Source organism: Erpetoichthys calabaricus, chromosome 3 (genome assembly GCF_900747795.2).
Source record: "Erpetoichthys calabaricus chromosome 3, fErpCal1.3, whole genome shotgun sequence".
Lineage (NCBI taxonomy): Eukaryota > Metazoa > Chordata > Cladistia > Polypteriformes > Polypteridae > Erpetoichthys > Erpetoichthys calabaricus.
This window is the reverse complement of record NC_041396.2, coordinates 77,007,507-77,024,107: the sequence shown is the minus strand read 5'-3', so window position 1 is coordinate 77,024,107 and position 16,601 is coordinate 77,007,507. Positions and strand designations below refer to the sequence as shown.

At 39.4% G+C, this 16,601-nt stretch overlaps 1 protein-coding gene across 1 annotated transcript in view; it reads right to left on the bottom strand.

Moving 5' to 3' along the window:
- Window positions 1-15,794, bottom strand: part of asxl2 (ASXL transcriptional regulator 2) — a 315,486-nt gene extending 299,692 nt beyond the window's left edge. Inside the window, exon 1 of the mRNA XM_028796937.2 lies at window positions 15,573-15,794. Within this exon, the coding sequence (XP_028652770.1) occupies window positions 15,573-15,629 (57 nt within the window). The 5' untranslated portion in view covers window positions 15,630-15,794. The remainder of the gene's footprint in view (window positions 1-15,572) is intronic.
- Between the last annotated feature and the right edge of the window lie 807 nt (window positions 15,795-16,601).

Below are 16,601 nucleotides of genomic sequence, written 5' to 3'. Positions count from 1 at the left end.
TAGAAAGCATTTTAAGATGGAAAATCTTTTATCCGTGGCACCTCTGCAAGAGAACCACCTCTTTCAACCCTCGCAAACATATCCAGTTTTTAATATCTGGAAAAGTTTTGGGATTAAAATGCTCAGAGATCTTTATATAGACAACATATTTGCATCTTTTGAACAATTATGTTCCAAATTCAACCTCCCAGCTACACATTTCTTTCACTATCTTCAAATTAGAAATTTTGTTAAACAGAAATTGCCCGATTTTCCTCACCTCGTACCCTCCACCATGCTGGAAAAAATACTGCTCAATTTCAAGGAATTAAACACCATTTCCGCATTATATAAAATCTTATTACAGTCCCTACCTTTCAAAGACCCAAGAGGACATTGGGAAGAAGATCTCTTAATCAATATATCAGAAAAGGAGTGGAAGGTAGCAAAGCAGAGAATTCACTCGAGCTCCATATGCGCAAAGCATAGAATTATTCAACTAAAAATTATATATCGAGCTCATCTGTCTTGCTTAAAACTGTCCAAAATGTTTCCAGGGCAAGATCCAACCTGCAAACGCTACAACCAAGCTCCTGCCTCACTGGGTTACATGTTTTGGGCCTGCTCCAAACTAATAGCATTTTGGACCAAAATTTTTAAGTGTCTTTCAGACAGCCTTGGTATCACAATTCCTTCTAACCCATTAACAGCTGTGTTTGGTGTTCTTCCAGACGGACTTGAAGTGGAGAAGGACAAGCAAACGGTGATTGCATTCACTATACTTTTGGCATGCAGACTTATTTTGTTAAATTGGAAGAATCCAAACTCTCCTCTGATAAGTCAGTGGGAAACCGATGTTTTTTATTATTTGAAATTGAAAAAAATCAAATTCTCAGTTAGAGGATCTGTACAGAATTTTTTCAAAACCTGGCAGGATCTAATCAATATTATTTTAGAATAAGAGAAATAACTATAACCACATTTATTTTCCTTCTCCATTTTTTATTTACCTATATATATTTTTTCCTTTCTTTTGTTTATTGTTGCCTTATTAAAAAGCCCTAAGCAATTCCCCTTTGGCTAAGCTCTCCTTCTCAGGGGTGGGGTTTGATTTGTCTTCAATTTTTTGTTTTTTTTTGTTATAAACTGATCTATTTGTATGGAATGATTACAATAAAATTAATAAATAAAATTAAAAAAAAAAAAAAAAACACTGAGGAATTTGGTCTAATAGTCTCCAGGCACTAATATGTCTTTCTTAAAATACAGATATCAAAAACTTAAACTATTATTAGAGCACATGCCTATGTTGTTGTTATCATTAACAGGGCATCAACACACCATAACACAGTCAAACAATGTAATGGACATTTTTTGTTATTAAAATGGTAAATAACCATTGCTTGATTCATATGACCATATACTTGCTTCATAAAATATACCTTGTAAACAAGTTTAATGTTACCAAATTTCAGATATAGGATACTAACTCAGCTGAACAATCAGAGGTTATCTAGTTTACAAACTGCACTCAGCCTCAGACAGTAGCTTAATTCTGATATTGCACCTAAAAAAAGAAACCCTTACTAGATGTAAGCTGCACTTACAAGCAGGGTCATCAGGACAGCTACTAATCTCAAAAGGGTCATGATGCTCAAAACCACTATGTTTTCTACTTTGAATGTAAAAAATATACAGTATTCTTTAGGACAAACTATGCAAGGGAAAAATCAAGAGTTTACACACTCTGAGTAATGGCCGAAACATGGGTCTCTATACGTAAAAATGAAAAGCAACAAAATAATGCTCTTTCCAAATGTCTGTGAATCACTATAAACTGGACAGCCCCACTTCATGGTAGAAATGCTTTCTGTATCAATCATCACTCTCCGTCTTGGTAACTTGTGCAATTGATGTCAGGATGGGCATTACAGATGTTCATTTTTAGGTCTCTTTGGATAAAAGTGTCTGCTATGCAAATAAATGTAAATGAACATTAAATAAGGCAAACTACTGAATTTGAATATTTTTTTATATTGCACATCTACCTGTGTAAAGAACTATGGTTGGACTCTTAACATTAATAGTCTTTTAACCAAAGGAAAAAAAAATTACATTTAATCGGTTGATAAGAGAATGATTGTTGATAAGAAAATGAAAAATTATATTATTTGTGTGCTTAACACAATATGTACAGTGATTATTATACACCACCTTACACCTTATAGCTACAAAGCAGAATACATGTTAGATGGAGGAGTCAGTTAATTTTTGAAAGCCTAAGTTGGGTTGCATAAATAAATCTTAAAGTAGATGATAACAATTCATAATTATAATTTCACAGAAACTTTACATTTTTCATTTTAACATAACAAATTTCAACACAGCAAAATGCATGTTTTTGTCAAGACGTTTGGCTACGAAGACCTATATAAATGGCTAACTGCAGCAAAAATGTAAAAAAAAAAAAACACTTAAAGAAATATAGGAGAAATAATAAACATAAAAAAGATAACTAGTTTAGTTTTATGCTTGTTATTACGGATAATAAATTTTAGATTTTAAAAAAACAAAGACCTAAAATGAATCATCTATCAATTTATAAACCTGTGATTCCAATAAAGAATAAAACTGAATTGCTAACAATATTATTATAAATGACAAAATACAATGAAAAAGACTTACTGAGAAGCACTATTTACATTGTGGCGGACGGCCAGGTCCCATGCCCTTCGATGTATGTTCTGGGGGAGCAACCATGGCTGCTCAATACCTCCTCTGGGACACTTGGTGGCAGCCTCCCTGGCTGACAGTGGTGCCTCAGCTTCCCGCAGGGCTCCATGGGAGATGGAGTTCTCCACAGCCCTGTTGGGATCTGGGGTGGCCGCCAGGGGGTGCTGCATGGGTCCCTGAGCCCAGCTGGACTAATCTTCAGCCCCACCCAGGAGTGCAACCGGAAACAGGTGATCAAGCACCTAGAGCACTTCCAGGTGGGCCATAAAAGGAGCCAGCAACCACCACTCAATGGCCAGAGTCAGGAGGAGGAGGACGAAGCTTGACGGGAGGAGTGTCGGTGGTGCCAAAAGGGAGTGTTGTGTTGGATTGTGCTTGTTTTGGACTGTGTTGTGGCTGGGGGACACAGGGAAGACGTGCCCTCCAGCTGAAGAAAAATAAAACTTTATTTTTATACATGCCTACAGTGTCCAATCTGTGTCGGGTCGGGCACAATATAGCACCTTTGTTACAACATCTATAGTAAAAAATTCTGGTACAAATACAAGCTCCATTCCATGTCAACAACTAATGCAGAATTCAACACAGACTGGCAAGAAAGACTGGTTTACTCATCTGTAAAGAATTTTATTCCATCCTGAATGAACCTCAGTCCATACCATCCACAATTACCCACCGAAATTGATTTCCCACTACAAAATACTCTGGTGACAATTTTACAAAAGGACGTACAACCCACAATCAAAAGTATTTCTTAAATTTTCAGTGTTTTGATGGTTTTGTACCTAACTGTCTCTCCATTCACTTTCACCTTGTATTCTGGTGACCTTTAATTCTACATGCTTTGAGGAGTTTGTTATCTTTCTTAGTTAAATTTGTGTGCTTTTGAACTTAAGGAAAATAAAGTAGTTCATAAAATAGCCTGTCCCTTGATAACATTGATTTTGTATGGCCATTATGGCTGGACCTTTTTCGTTGAGTGCCGACACAACTGAAATTATACTTTTCTATCCAGTACCACAAACTTTTAACTTCTGTTTGTTTTCTGCTCTATTTCAAAGGCATTCATTCTAAATGAATCACTCATTTTTTCAATAAACTCTTGGCTCCTTTGCTACAAGTATATATTATGGCAGTTCTTGGCACCTATCTCTTGCTGGCCTTCATCCCTTTCTACATCCATTTCCCATTCTTACCATTCTTAGAACACCTCATATACTCTACATTTTTCTGAGAAACTTGCACTCAAGTTTCCACAATTACAACCTCCTTCAAACTCTTTCCCTAGGAAATCTACAGAAGCTTACAAAAGGCACATAATATTTGTTAAAAAGAGAACAATATTTAGAATAAGTTAGTAAGTCTTAGGTATTAAAAAAACTGAATATATGATTTTTGTATGGTTATCAGTTCACATTAAGTTAACTGTTCTATAGCAAGTTACTAATAAGAACAGGTATTTCACTGCTCTGCCCACCCTGCATTACAGTATTTTCAATGCCGTTTATGTTTTTGCCCAGAATAACTGCCTCAGAAACACATTACGATTAGTGCTGGGCGGTATGACCAAAATTCTATATCACGGTATTTTTCAAAATTATATCAGTTTCACAGTATTCAACGGTATTTTTTCCCCCATGCATGAGTGGATGTTAACCACATTTTCCACTGCAATTACTGCAGTAGACTGGCTAAGAATGACCTATTCCACTGTCATGAGAATTGTACATCGTACAAAAAAACATTTTAATGTGCACACAAGTATTAATACAGGTTTGCATGGCCCCGTAATGTGATAGTATTCAAGGAGGGGGGCACTAATGAGGCACTAACAAAGAGAAGGAATCACATTGCACTACAGTTGCAGTCAAAATATAGAACCATTTTCTTGAACAAATTTTGCAAACAACTTAAACTATAATTTTGACAACATATTTTCAACCATCCAAAGAGGCATTTAGACTTAGTAAAATATTCAGAGGTGCTTGTCCAAAATTGTATTGCACTGAACATGTCTTAGAAAAGGAATAAAGAGTAAATATTTTTTTTTTTTTTTTACTACACTTTCTGTTAGCGTTAACAGTCTCTGTCCACTGACACGTTAGCTGTATGGATTGTAATGGTGTTGGTTATCTCGATCAACCGCTTGCTTTTTTTGTTGTAGGCAGTCCTCTAGCAAATGCGTCTACAAGTGAAGTCTGACTCAAGTGTCCTCTAGCTTTTTCAGTTTTACCTGAGGACGTGGAGGGTGCCAATCTTAGTTCCATACATTCATGGTACTCCAAAGCATGTTTGCGGCTAAGGTGGTGCAGCAAATTGCTTGTGTTACCGCCTCCGGGAAGCTCAACAGCATTTGCAGTAAACAGTTGTTTGGTCCAACATCCGACCTTTTAAAACCAAAATCTCCAGACAACAGACGTGGCTCCTTTTTTCAGCAAAAGTTCTTCTCTGTCATCATGTTCAACTTTATCGTTTGCTACAGCTTCAGCTTCGGAATGTTCTCTGTCACTTTTCACTGCTCAATACCTCCACTACCGCATGTACTCCGTTGCATGCATGTAGCAGTGTAGCAGTGAAAAAAGTCCCCCCTTAAACAGTTTCCAACTGCGCCACGTTCCGAACATTGTTTAGGCTATTTAAACCGGTATTGCGGTATAAGAAAAATCCATATCATAACAAAAATAAAAAACGGTTTTCGGTATGAACCAGTATACCATCCATCCATCCATTTTCCAACCCTCTGAATCCGAACACAGGGTCACGGGGGTCTGCTGGAGCCAATCCCAGCCAACACAGGGCACAAGGCAGGGAACCAATCCTGGGCAGGGTGCCAACCCACCGCAGGACACCAGTATACCTCCCAGCACTAATTACGATTACAAGATTTATGACAGACCTATTGTAAATTGTAGCTTATTTTCTTCTGCAGGGCTGCAAGATGTAAATCAAGGGCTTTAAGCAGCACATGTATGTTCACTTTTTCTTTTCAATTACAAAATTATCCAAATTATTAAAATGTATCTTACCAGGGTCTGTAAGTTTAAGAGAAACTATAAAAATCAGTCAGTCAGTCATTTTCCAACCCACTATATCCTAACACTGGGTCACGGGGGTCTGCTGGAGCCAATCCCAGCCAGCATAGGGCACAAGGCACGAACCAATCCCAGGCAGGGTGCCAGGCCACTGCAGGGCGCACACACACACACACACCAAGCACACACTAGGAACAATTTAAGATCACCAATAAACCTAACCTGCATGTCTTCGGACTATGGGAGGAAACCCACACAGACATGGGGAGAACATGCAAACTCCATGCAGGAAGGACCCGGGAAGCGAACCCAGGTCTCCTTAATGCGAGGCAGCGACTGTTTGTGTCACCATAAGCATTTCTTCAAGTTCCTCATTGCCTCTGTATCAGCAAGAGTCTTGTGGACACAGTACGTGGTTCCACTTTTGTCTGGGCCTTAATGTCAACCCAAAAAGGATTTTCACAGAATCGTCCAAGCCACTGAACAAGAATGAGGGAAGCATGCTTTATTAGGCAGCGGACCTGTGCCATGGAAGGATGAACTAGGAACAAACCCTTTGTGGACAACTACTTGTGCCATATGGTTTTCTGTAAATCTTTCACATAATAAGCATTTTATTTTATTGCCATAACACCACCAGTTGTCTGAAATGTTCTGAAACTCATGCAATACCAACAGCGATAGATAGATAGATAGATAGATAGATAGATAGATAGATAGATAGATAGATAGATAGATAGATAGATAGATACTTTATTAATCTCAAGGGGAAATTCACAATTGGACAATAAAGTCAAAATGTTAATAGATCTGGGCAACCTACCAGAGAGAAGGTGGTGTGAAGACTAGGGGCGCCACAGGGCCCCAAACACAAACACAGTCCCGTGTTCAAATAAACTGGTTTTATTACAAAATACATTGTACCAAACAATAGCAAGGTTGTTGTTTCTTCGTCTTTCTCACTCTCCTCCCTACACCGCACTGCTACTCCCCCAGTCGAGTCTTACCTACCTCCACTCCCACCTCCAACTCGCCTGGACAAGGCAGTGCAAGCTCTTTTATTGAGGATACGGGAATATTTCTGGTGACATGCCATAGCCAGCTGGAAGCATTTCCAGGTGAGGCAGAACCCAACAAAGTAGGGCTCCACAATCCTTGCAGCACCCCCTGGTGGCACCCACGGAACCCAACAGGGGATGCACCAAACTCCAACTCCAATGAAGCCCTGGGGGAATCAGAGGCACTGTTAAAGTCTGGGGCACTAACATCTAGAACTCTGGGGGAGATAATGCCCTGTGCCTGTTCTCTCCAGCATTCCTTCGTTTATGGAGGCGTCCTGTGACCTCCACCACTGTGGGTAAACAGACCATTGACTGGACCATAAGATAACAAATTTAAGTCATAACGCGCCAAAAACATAAATCAGAGATCAGTATGATATTGTGATAAGCTGCTATAATTAACATTTACATATACACTCACAGGCCGCTTTATTAGGTACACCTCCTCAACTGCTTGTTAACATAAATATCTAATCACCCAACCACATGGCAGCAGCTCAATGCCTTTAGCTATATAGACAATGTCAAAACAACCTGCTGAAGTTCAAATCAAGCATCAGAATGGGGAAGACAGGGGATTTAACTAACATTGAACATGGCATAGTTGTTGGTGTCAGACTGGCTGCTCTGAATATTTCTGAAACTGCTGATCTAATTGGATTTTCACGCACTACCATCTCTAGGGTTTACAAAGGATGGTCTGAAAAAGGGAGACTATCCATTGTGTGGCAGTTCTCTGGGCAAAAATGCCTTATTGATGCCAGAGGAGAATGGCCAGATTGGTTTGAGCTCATAGAAAGGCAACAGTATCTTAAATAACCACTCATTACAACCGGAGTATGCAGAAGAGCATCCGTGAACGCACAACACATCAAACCTTGAAGCGGATGGTCTACAGCAGCAGGAGACAACACCGGGTGCCACTCCTGTCAGCTAAGAAACAAGCAACTAAGGCTACAATTCCCTCACCTAAATTGAACAAAAGAAGATTGGAAAAACATTGCCTGGTCTATCCATAGTATCCGAATATGGCGCCAACAGTATGAAACTATGGATTATCCTGCCTTGTATCAACTGTTCAAGGTGGTGATGGTGGTGTAATGGTGTGGGGGATATTTTCTTAGCACAGTTTGGGCCCCTTAGTACCAATAAGCATCATTTAAATAAATACCACAGCCTACCTGATTATTGTTACTGACCATGTCCATCCCTTTATGACTACAGTGTGCCCATCTTCTGATAGCTACTTCCAGCAGGATAACGTGCCATGTTGCAAAGCTCAAATCATCTCAAACTGGTTTCTTGAACATGACAGAGTTCACTGTACTGAAATGGCCTCCACAGTCACCAGATCTCAATCCTACAGAGCACCTTTGGGATGTGGTGGAATGTGAGACTCGCATAATGGTTGTGCAGTTGACAAATCTACAGCAACTGTGTGATGCAATCATGTTAATATGGACCAAAATCCCTGTGTAATGTTTGCAGCACCTTACTCAATCTACTGTATGTCATGAAAAATGAAGGCAAAAGGGGGTCCAACTCAGCACTATAAGGGGTACCTAATAAAGTGGCTGGCTCCTATCAATTATGGAGAATCCACTGCATCCACTTAATAGTATCATCTCCAGACAGAAGAGCAGCTTCAGCGACAGACTGCTGTCACTGTCCTGCTCCACTGACAGATTGAGGAGATCGTTTCTCCCCCAAACTATGCGACTCTTTAATTCCACCCAGAGGGGTAAACGTTAACATTCAACATTATACATAGTTATTGTCTGTTTTTCTGTTTTTCACCTGCATTGTTATCATTTTTTAATTTAATATTATTTATTGTATCAGTATGCTACTGCTGAAGAATGTGAATTTCCCATTGGGATTAATAAAGTATCTATCTATCTATCTATCTATCTAATACCTTAATTTATATACTCATATAAAAGTTTTTAAGCTTGTACTGGGAATATAAAAGGTTTCGCAACGTACAAGGCAAGGCAACTTACAAATGTAAACAAACACAAAATAGAATACAAGGCAGAGCAGAATCTCTAACATAAAATATTTTATATTTCCAAGAACTTGCCAACATATTCTGGCCACAAAGAGAAGCAGGTAGGAATGACTTCTTGAGAAAACATTTGGTTAATAAATAATACAGTTAAGACCAAATGTTATAAATAATATCTGAAAAAGAGGATACGGAAGTATGTAACATATCCTGTTAGTAGTCTGGCAGTCTGCCTCTCCCAGTTTACATTGGAGTATCGTCCTGTTAGAATGCATCAAGTCACCTAATCTTTGGTTAGTTTGACAGAGGTAAGGACTCAAATTAAGACGGACGTCTGCTCATGTACCTGCTGTACCACAGACCCTTGCTCTTATTATATTTGCACCACTCCTATGCCTTAACAGCTGATTATTCCAAAACTTTAAGTAAGCCAACAAGTTTTTTTTTTATATCCTAAATATCAGAATTTTTCACATAGGTTTACATTTTTCTCCTGAAGAAAAAAAAAAATAAAAAAAATTCCACAATAGATGTGTTGGCCTGTCTTGTTAGAGTGCTGATAAAGGTTGTGCGCAGGAATGTGAAAATGTAAGCTACTTCTAAAACGTAGGTGTTGACATATAGAGGTGAATGTGCTATTTTGCTTCACTAAAAGTCTACAGCGAGGCCTTTTGTTTTATTGGTATTTAGTTCAAAGCTATTTTGTCTACACCAATTCACCTTTTCAGTTACCTCATTCCAGACTATGTACTCATCAAAACTCTTCATGAGCCCAACAGTGGAATCCTAAGCAAATGTTACCATTCTAACATAATCCCAAAGTAAAATACACTCATGAGTGTACAAAGAATAAATGCAGACGTCATAAGACAAGGGCACATAAGGCGAGGGTAAGGGACAAATAATAAATTACAGATAATATATGCCAAGCACACCGCCTTCTTCCTATAAGAAAGAATATCCAACAGATAACAGAAGGATATTGATTGATCCCAATGTCAATTCATTTATCAAAATTTTTGAGATGGATAACTGTGTTGGCTGGGATTGGCTCCAGCAGACCCCCGTGATCCTGTGTTCGGATTCAGTGGGTTGGAAAATGGATGGATGGATGGATAACTGTACCAAAAGTACAGCTGTTTTCAGGAAGGAAGATCCAAAAAATCTGAACTGTACCGTGAAAATGGAAATGCTCCACAATATCTTAAGAAATTCCTTATATTATAATCTACTAAAAGAAACCTCCGTTTTGCAAATACCTATCGCCTTCGCCCCCCTGTGACCAAACTTCATACAATGGGTGACCGAGCCTTTGCAGTTGCTGCTACACGGCTCTGGAATGCCCTACCAGAGAGCCTGAGAACACAGCAGATTGTGGGCTGTTTTAAAAAACAGCTAAAGACATTTTTATTTAGGAAAACATATTAACAAGAATGCCACTATTTATTGTTGTTTATCTCTGTTTTTATCTTGTTTTGTCTTTGTTGAATATTTTTATATAGCACTTTGAGATTTACTACTAATGTAAAGTGCCTTATAAATAAAATGAATTATTATTATTATAACACTACATCATCCTCAGCACTCTCTTTTCTACAGGCAGACTGGTACAGGTTCAAGTGCACCCTAGATAGAAAGATAGAAAAGTCTCTCAGATACTTTCATGGCTATAGTTATTGAAACAGCACACAGGTGTTTTATTTACAAATGACATTACACTGTCTATGTAAAACAATGTGGAACACAAATAAGTGGATCACAAACATTTTACCATGTTGTGATAAAAATCCTACATGTATACAGATGTAGAACATGAACAAATTAAGTCAATCCACACCAGGATGCATTAGTAGACCATTTATACCTAACTAAATTAGGTGGGAGGACAAAAACAGACAGGATGGGGAAGCAATGTGAATTGCAGAAGAAATGAGTAGGCTCCATAAACTTTGCTTTTTTAAAGGCATCATATCACAAAATCAAACTGTGAAAGAAAATATTACACCTTTGACTCTCAACAGTAACAAAGATTGTGTCTTCAAAGTTTGCACATGTTAACTCTGATAATTGCCAGGGATTACATTTGAAAATTACATGAAAATACCAGTGTAAAAATGATGCAGGATTATTATTTCTAAGTGTAATACATAGCAGTATTTCAAGTTAAGAGCTTCATTAATGTTACTATCTTGCACAGGGCACATTTCTGTACACATGTGGTAATGCTTTTCCACACTCTACAGTAATATATATATTATATATATATATATATATATATGGATAGTGACACAATTTTCATAATTTCAGCTCTGTACATTACCACAATGGATTTGAAATGAAATAATCAAGATGTGATTAAAGCATAGTCTTTCAACTTTAATTAAATGGGTTTAACAAGAATATCATTTGAGCTATTAAGGAATGAAAATCATTTTTATACGTACAGTAGTTCATCCATTTTCAGAGGCACAAAAGTAATGAGACAATTTCATCATAAGTATAATAATCATTTTTTAAATACTTGGTTGAAAGTCCTTTGCGGCAAATAAATGCCTAAAGTCAGTAACCCATGGACATCACCAAAAGCTGGGTTTCCTCCCTAGTAATGCTTTGCTGTGCCTTTGATGCAGCCATCTTCATTTGCCCCTTGTTTGTTGGACTCTCTGCCTTTAGTTTTGTCTTCAGCAAGTAAATTGAATGTTCAGTTGGGTTGAGGTCAAGTAACAGACTTAGCCATTGAAGAATATTCCAATTTTATGCCTTGAAAACTGCTTAGGTTGCTTTTGCAGTATGTTTTGGGTCATTGTCCATCCATACTGTGAAGCGCCACCCTATCAGTTTTGCAGCATTTGGCTGAATCTTAGCAGATAGCATAGACCTATACAGTAGAATACATTCTGCCACTTTTATAGGCAGTCATATCTCTCTATATATAAAATCCAACGTCTGTCTGTCTGTCTGTCTGCTTTTCATGAGAGAACTACTTAACGGATTTAGATTGGGTTTTTTACCTTATAATTTGCTTGAACGTTCTAGTTGATTTGGCGACTTCTCTCATTGCGCTATGTATCACAGTTCGCTTGTGGTATCAATTTATTTGCGTGAACCTGAGAGACACGCAGTGGGTCGAGGGGAGGGGGGATGTAACGAGGGGATGGGGGGGGGGGGGGGGGGGTGGTATGCTTCTGATCATGAGCCATTCTTTCCCATCTCCATACTCTTTTCTTCCCATCATTCTGACATATTTTGATCAACCATATGTTGATAAACCTACCAATGGTTTACACCTTCTTGTTAAACCCTCTATTTTTATTTTCATGAAGCCTTCTGCTCTTTATAGATTTGACAACGAAATGCCTACCTCCAGGACAGTGTTCTTGACTTGGCTAGAAGTTGTATATGAGGTTTTTACTTCACCAAGGAAAACATTTCTGCAATCATGTATAACAAGGTGTTTCATAGTTGTCCAGGCCTTCTGGTGTTGCTGAGCTCTCCAAATTGTTGATTTTGCCACTCCTAGACTATCTGCTGTATCTCTGATAGGTTTGTTTCATTTTCTCAGCCTAATGATGGCCCACTTTACATGCATGGACAGCTCTTTGGACCTCATGTTCAGAGTTCACGGCAACAGCTTCCAAATGTAAATTCCAAACTTCAACTTCAGACCTTTTAACTGCTTTATTGTGAATTAAATGACAACATTATTTACACCTGGCCATAGAACAGCTCATTATTCACTTATCCATTTATGTTTGGTCACTTGATAAGGAGGTGATGACATATAAAGTTCTGCAATTTCTAAATCATTTACCCAATTTGGATGTAAATAACCTCAGGTTAAAGTGGACAGTCTGCACTTTCAGGCCCTATTAATTAAAGAGATTCAATTCTATAATGTTTTGGTAAAAAGCTAATAACATTAGCACTGTCCAAATACTTATGGAGCTAACTGTATATTAGTTGATAGTTGTACACATGGACAGAATTTTGCAGACATTAACCTGGGCTTCAGCCCACCTGCAGGGCCCCAAAATTACTTAAGAATTAGGAAAAAATTGTATTTGTTGTAGGTTTTTCAAAAGAAACATTTCTGCCACTATACTGGACAATCGACCAGGTCCTGTTTACTGTTAAACGCAAGATAAAGATAATCCATACACCACTAGTCACATGCACACCATCATTCTCGAGTTTACGCGTCTCCAGAATCTGATGGCAGTAGGAGAGCTGAATACAGACGGTCAGAAAGAAAGTTATGTGAAGGAAAAAGTGATTTGCCATGTTGATCATAGTTGTTCAGCAGTGGATAGTGGTAGCATTCTACTTTGAGTGACGCATACAAATGTGACGATTTTGCATAAATGTAAACTCTGATGCCACTTTTGAATGTTCCTGGTATAACTCTGGACAAAATTCAAAGTTCTGTTCACTGATCTCCAGGGTGCAAGACAAGATTTATCATATACAGATGATCTCTTAAAGAATTTCAGTCTGTTAATAAACAGAGAATACAACATATTAGCTGTAACTGTAAATAAGCTGTATGTTATGCCACACTGCTGGCTTTCTTTGTACTTAGTGTATACTGTATAATAATCTAAAAGTTTTATGTTGTAATGTGTTCATCAAGAAAACCTTGGATATACCTTATAGACCATCCTGGATGTGGATCACGAGTGAATAATATTTCCACTTACCTGTCAGATGTTTGCATTTTGTTGTCAACCTGGGCTGACACTTTGTATAGCAGTGAGAAAGCCTTCTTGATAATAAAATCATTCTGCATACTTAAAAAGCTGGAGCATAATGCCGTTGCTAACAAATCACAAGACTTGAAAGGGTCACTCGACATTGAAGTGATACAGACTGCATCTCCTGCAATGGCTTAGCCACCTGCTCTGAACAACACATTGTTTATTGACAGTTGAAAAAAAAAAAACTTCCAGAATCTGTAAACTGGTGAAAAACTAAACCTGCTGATGTGTTTTTATTTTAATATTTTCCATTGTTTCCTTAGTTTTACTTTAACTGCTGAAAATGACTTGGTGCCAACATAATGGTCTTAAATATTTTTACACCTCTCTCCTTATCTCTCTCTCTCTCTCTCTTTCGCTTTCTTTCTTAATAAATTGACAGCTGAAATGAAGCAAACTCTCATTGTTTTTAATATTTGACATGGCTTAATGTGCTCTGGTGTAAATCAAGTGTCATTCTGAGCACTGGCATTGCATACTTTCTCTCTGTCACTCATAAATTATGGTGCTGTTTCTATTTTTTCACTACTATCCATACCCCTGTTGCATTATCTTGCACTACTTTCTGTCTTTATGAAGTGCCTACTCAGGTTTAAGACAATCCTCATAATAATATTGTGTATTAGTTGATACAACACATTAGTTTTCCCATGGTTCTCTCAGAATACTTAGATGGGGCCTAAACAATGGTTCAAGCCTAGGGACCCCTCCTTCTTATGTCCTTCCCTGGTTGTAGCTTACAACTTTGTATGCATTATTCTATAACAACAAGAAGCTAGAACTACTATAAGTACTATTATTGACACTATTATTATTATTATATTATATAACTAATGGGATACAGTTTATAAAAGGGTTACGTGGATCTGGCTAAAAATGCTATATAAGTGGACACGAGGTGGCTCCCTCACAGCTCATTGCAAACACAAGGGAAAACAGACTCAGGTAGAACGAAGTGGGCGTGGCTATAACGTCAGCAAAAAGCCAGCAGAGACGTGACCGATCGGGAGATCACTTGCGCTAACTGGAATTCAATGTAAAAAGAAAAGGCAATTGTCTATATGAATACAGGTTTGACTACCCCGTACTTTAAAAACTCTAAAAATCGGCATTACGCCCAGCATAGACTATCGTCCTGAGTTAGTTCCTGCTTCGCGTCCCAGTGCCTCGCCACTCAGTATTTGTTAAGTGGGTTCGGAAAAATGGATGGATAAATACAAATGATGAACGGCGTCTAAATGGAATTCGTACTAAATTAACTTCAGACAGCTCAGGTTACTCAATGTACAGTAGCAATTACTGCCCTCTTCAGTGATGTATTCTTGATAAATAAAGTCAGGTAAAACGAAACCTCCGGCACAAGTCTGCTCTCCGGTCAGAACCTTGGCAAGAGTGATGCCCCCCGGCGTGTGCAAAGTGCGGCACTGGCTGATTCTTTTCCACAGTCCGCCTTGATGAATAGAAGAGGTCGCACGCAACCTGTTGCTCGCCTTCATTGTGCTGGCACACGACAGCTGGCACGGCCCTAGGCTCACTACCGATTATATTCCGGATTGTTAGAACCGTATGGTTCCTCGCTGAGCTACAGAATGCCCTGCGCTGCCAACTCCTGGCTGTAGGTTACACACTTAAAAGTGCACACTTTAACGCTGGGCGGCGCGCTCAGCTGGACCAGGACTAAAGTCGGCACGGCTCACCTCCTCCAGCAAGTCAAAGTGTCCTGCCAACACTCAACGGGAACTCCGGCCGCCCAGACTGTCAGTCCCGGAGTTTCGAGAGAGCGCTTCCGTGGCCTGAGCCCCCTGCTGCGACGAGGCCCGCCTGACTCGGCTGACGCACGACACCACCTTTGGTCGCACGCGCAGGTGACCAAGTCGACAGCTGCACTGAGGAAAGACCGGCGGCGCAGCGAAACAAAACGAGAGAACCGCATCAAGAAAAGCAGCAAAGAAAAAAACAAACAAGTAAATAAATAAACGCACGCGGAACCCGACCCCAACCTTACCGTTTTGGCTGCCTCAGCCCAGGTCCTGCCCTTCTTTTTCCTCTGTTTCTCCCTCATGCCGGTAGTTAGGCTGATCGGCGTCTCCTGTGCTCGTATTTGTGGAAATGTTGCTGTAGTTACAGTGCAGGAGCTCCTGCTGTTGCTGCCATATTGGGTTCTTACTGTAAGTGGCGGATCATGTGACACAGCGAGACGTCATCTTACTGTACACGACTATGACAGCTGAGTCTGCCAGCCGGGGGCGGAGGTGGCGGGGTGGGATTTACAGTAAGCCCGGGGTCAACTGGGAGAGCTGCCGGTGTGCTGGATGACGGGGAGGGTGGGAGTTAGAAAGAGAGAGAGAGAGAGAGCAGTCAGACTGGTAACTCTGCGACTTCAGATCCTGCTTAACTGATCTTCTTATTCTGAGAGTTTCAGGGTTGTAGTCTGAGCCAAGTCAGTACATTTTGTATCCACAATATAATAAACACAGTTGTCTGTATGTGTGTGTCCTGTCCCTCCGAGAAATCTGATCAGTCAGTTTGGCATTAGTGGCTCAGTGGTAGAAGTGATGACAGGACATGTTAAGGGTATGAAGTTCAATTCCAGATTGTGATCATGTATATTTAAAAATACAAATAGTTAAAAACAGCTTTTCAACGACAACACTGCAACACTGGTTTGCTAAATAAAAACGATAGACTTCTTCAAAGATGGGAAACAGGACCACCTCTAAGCTAAGGCTGAGTAGGCACCGGCCTGGAGCGCCATGACTTGGGGGGGATTGGGGGTGCAGTGCAGTGCCAGCAAATATCCAAGCTCCCCCATTCTCACTCTTCGATCAAAAGTCACTGTATCATGTCAAATAACTTCAAGGGTACTTCTGCACACGCTTTGCTATCCTATACTAATATGGACACTGTCTGATCTCCAATGGGGACCCCCATCCCTCTTAGAGGCCATCTAATACAAAGAGCAAAGTGATAACTTCAATGGGAGCTCACCTTGTTCCTAGATGCCATATAATAATAATAATAGAAATGTCGATGC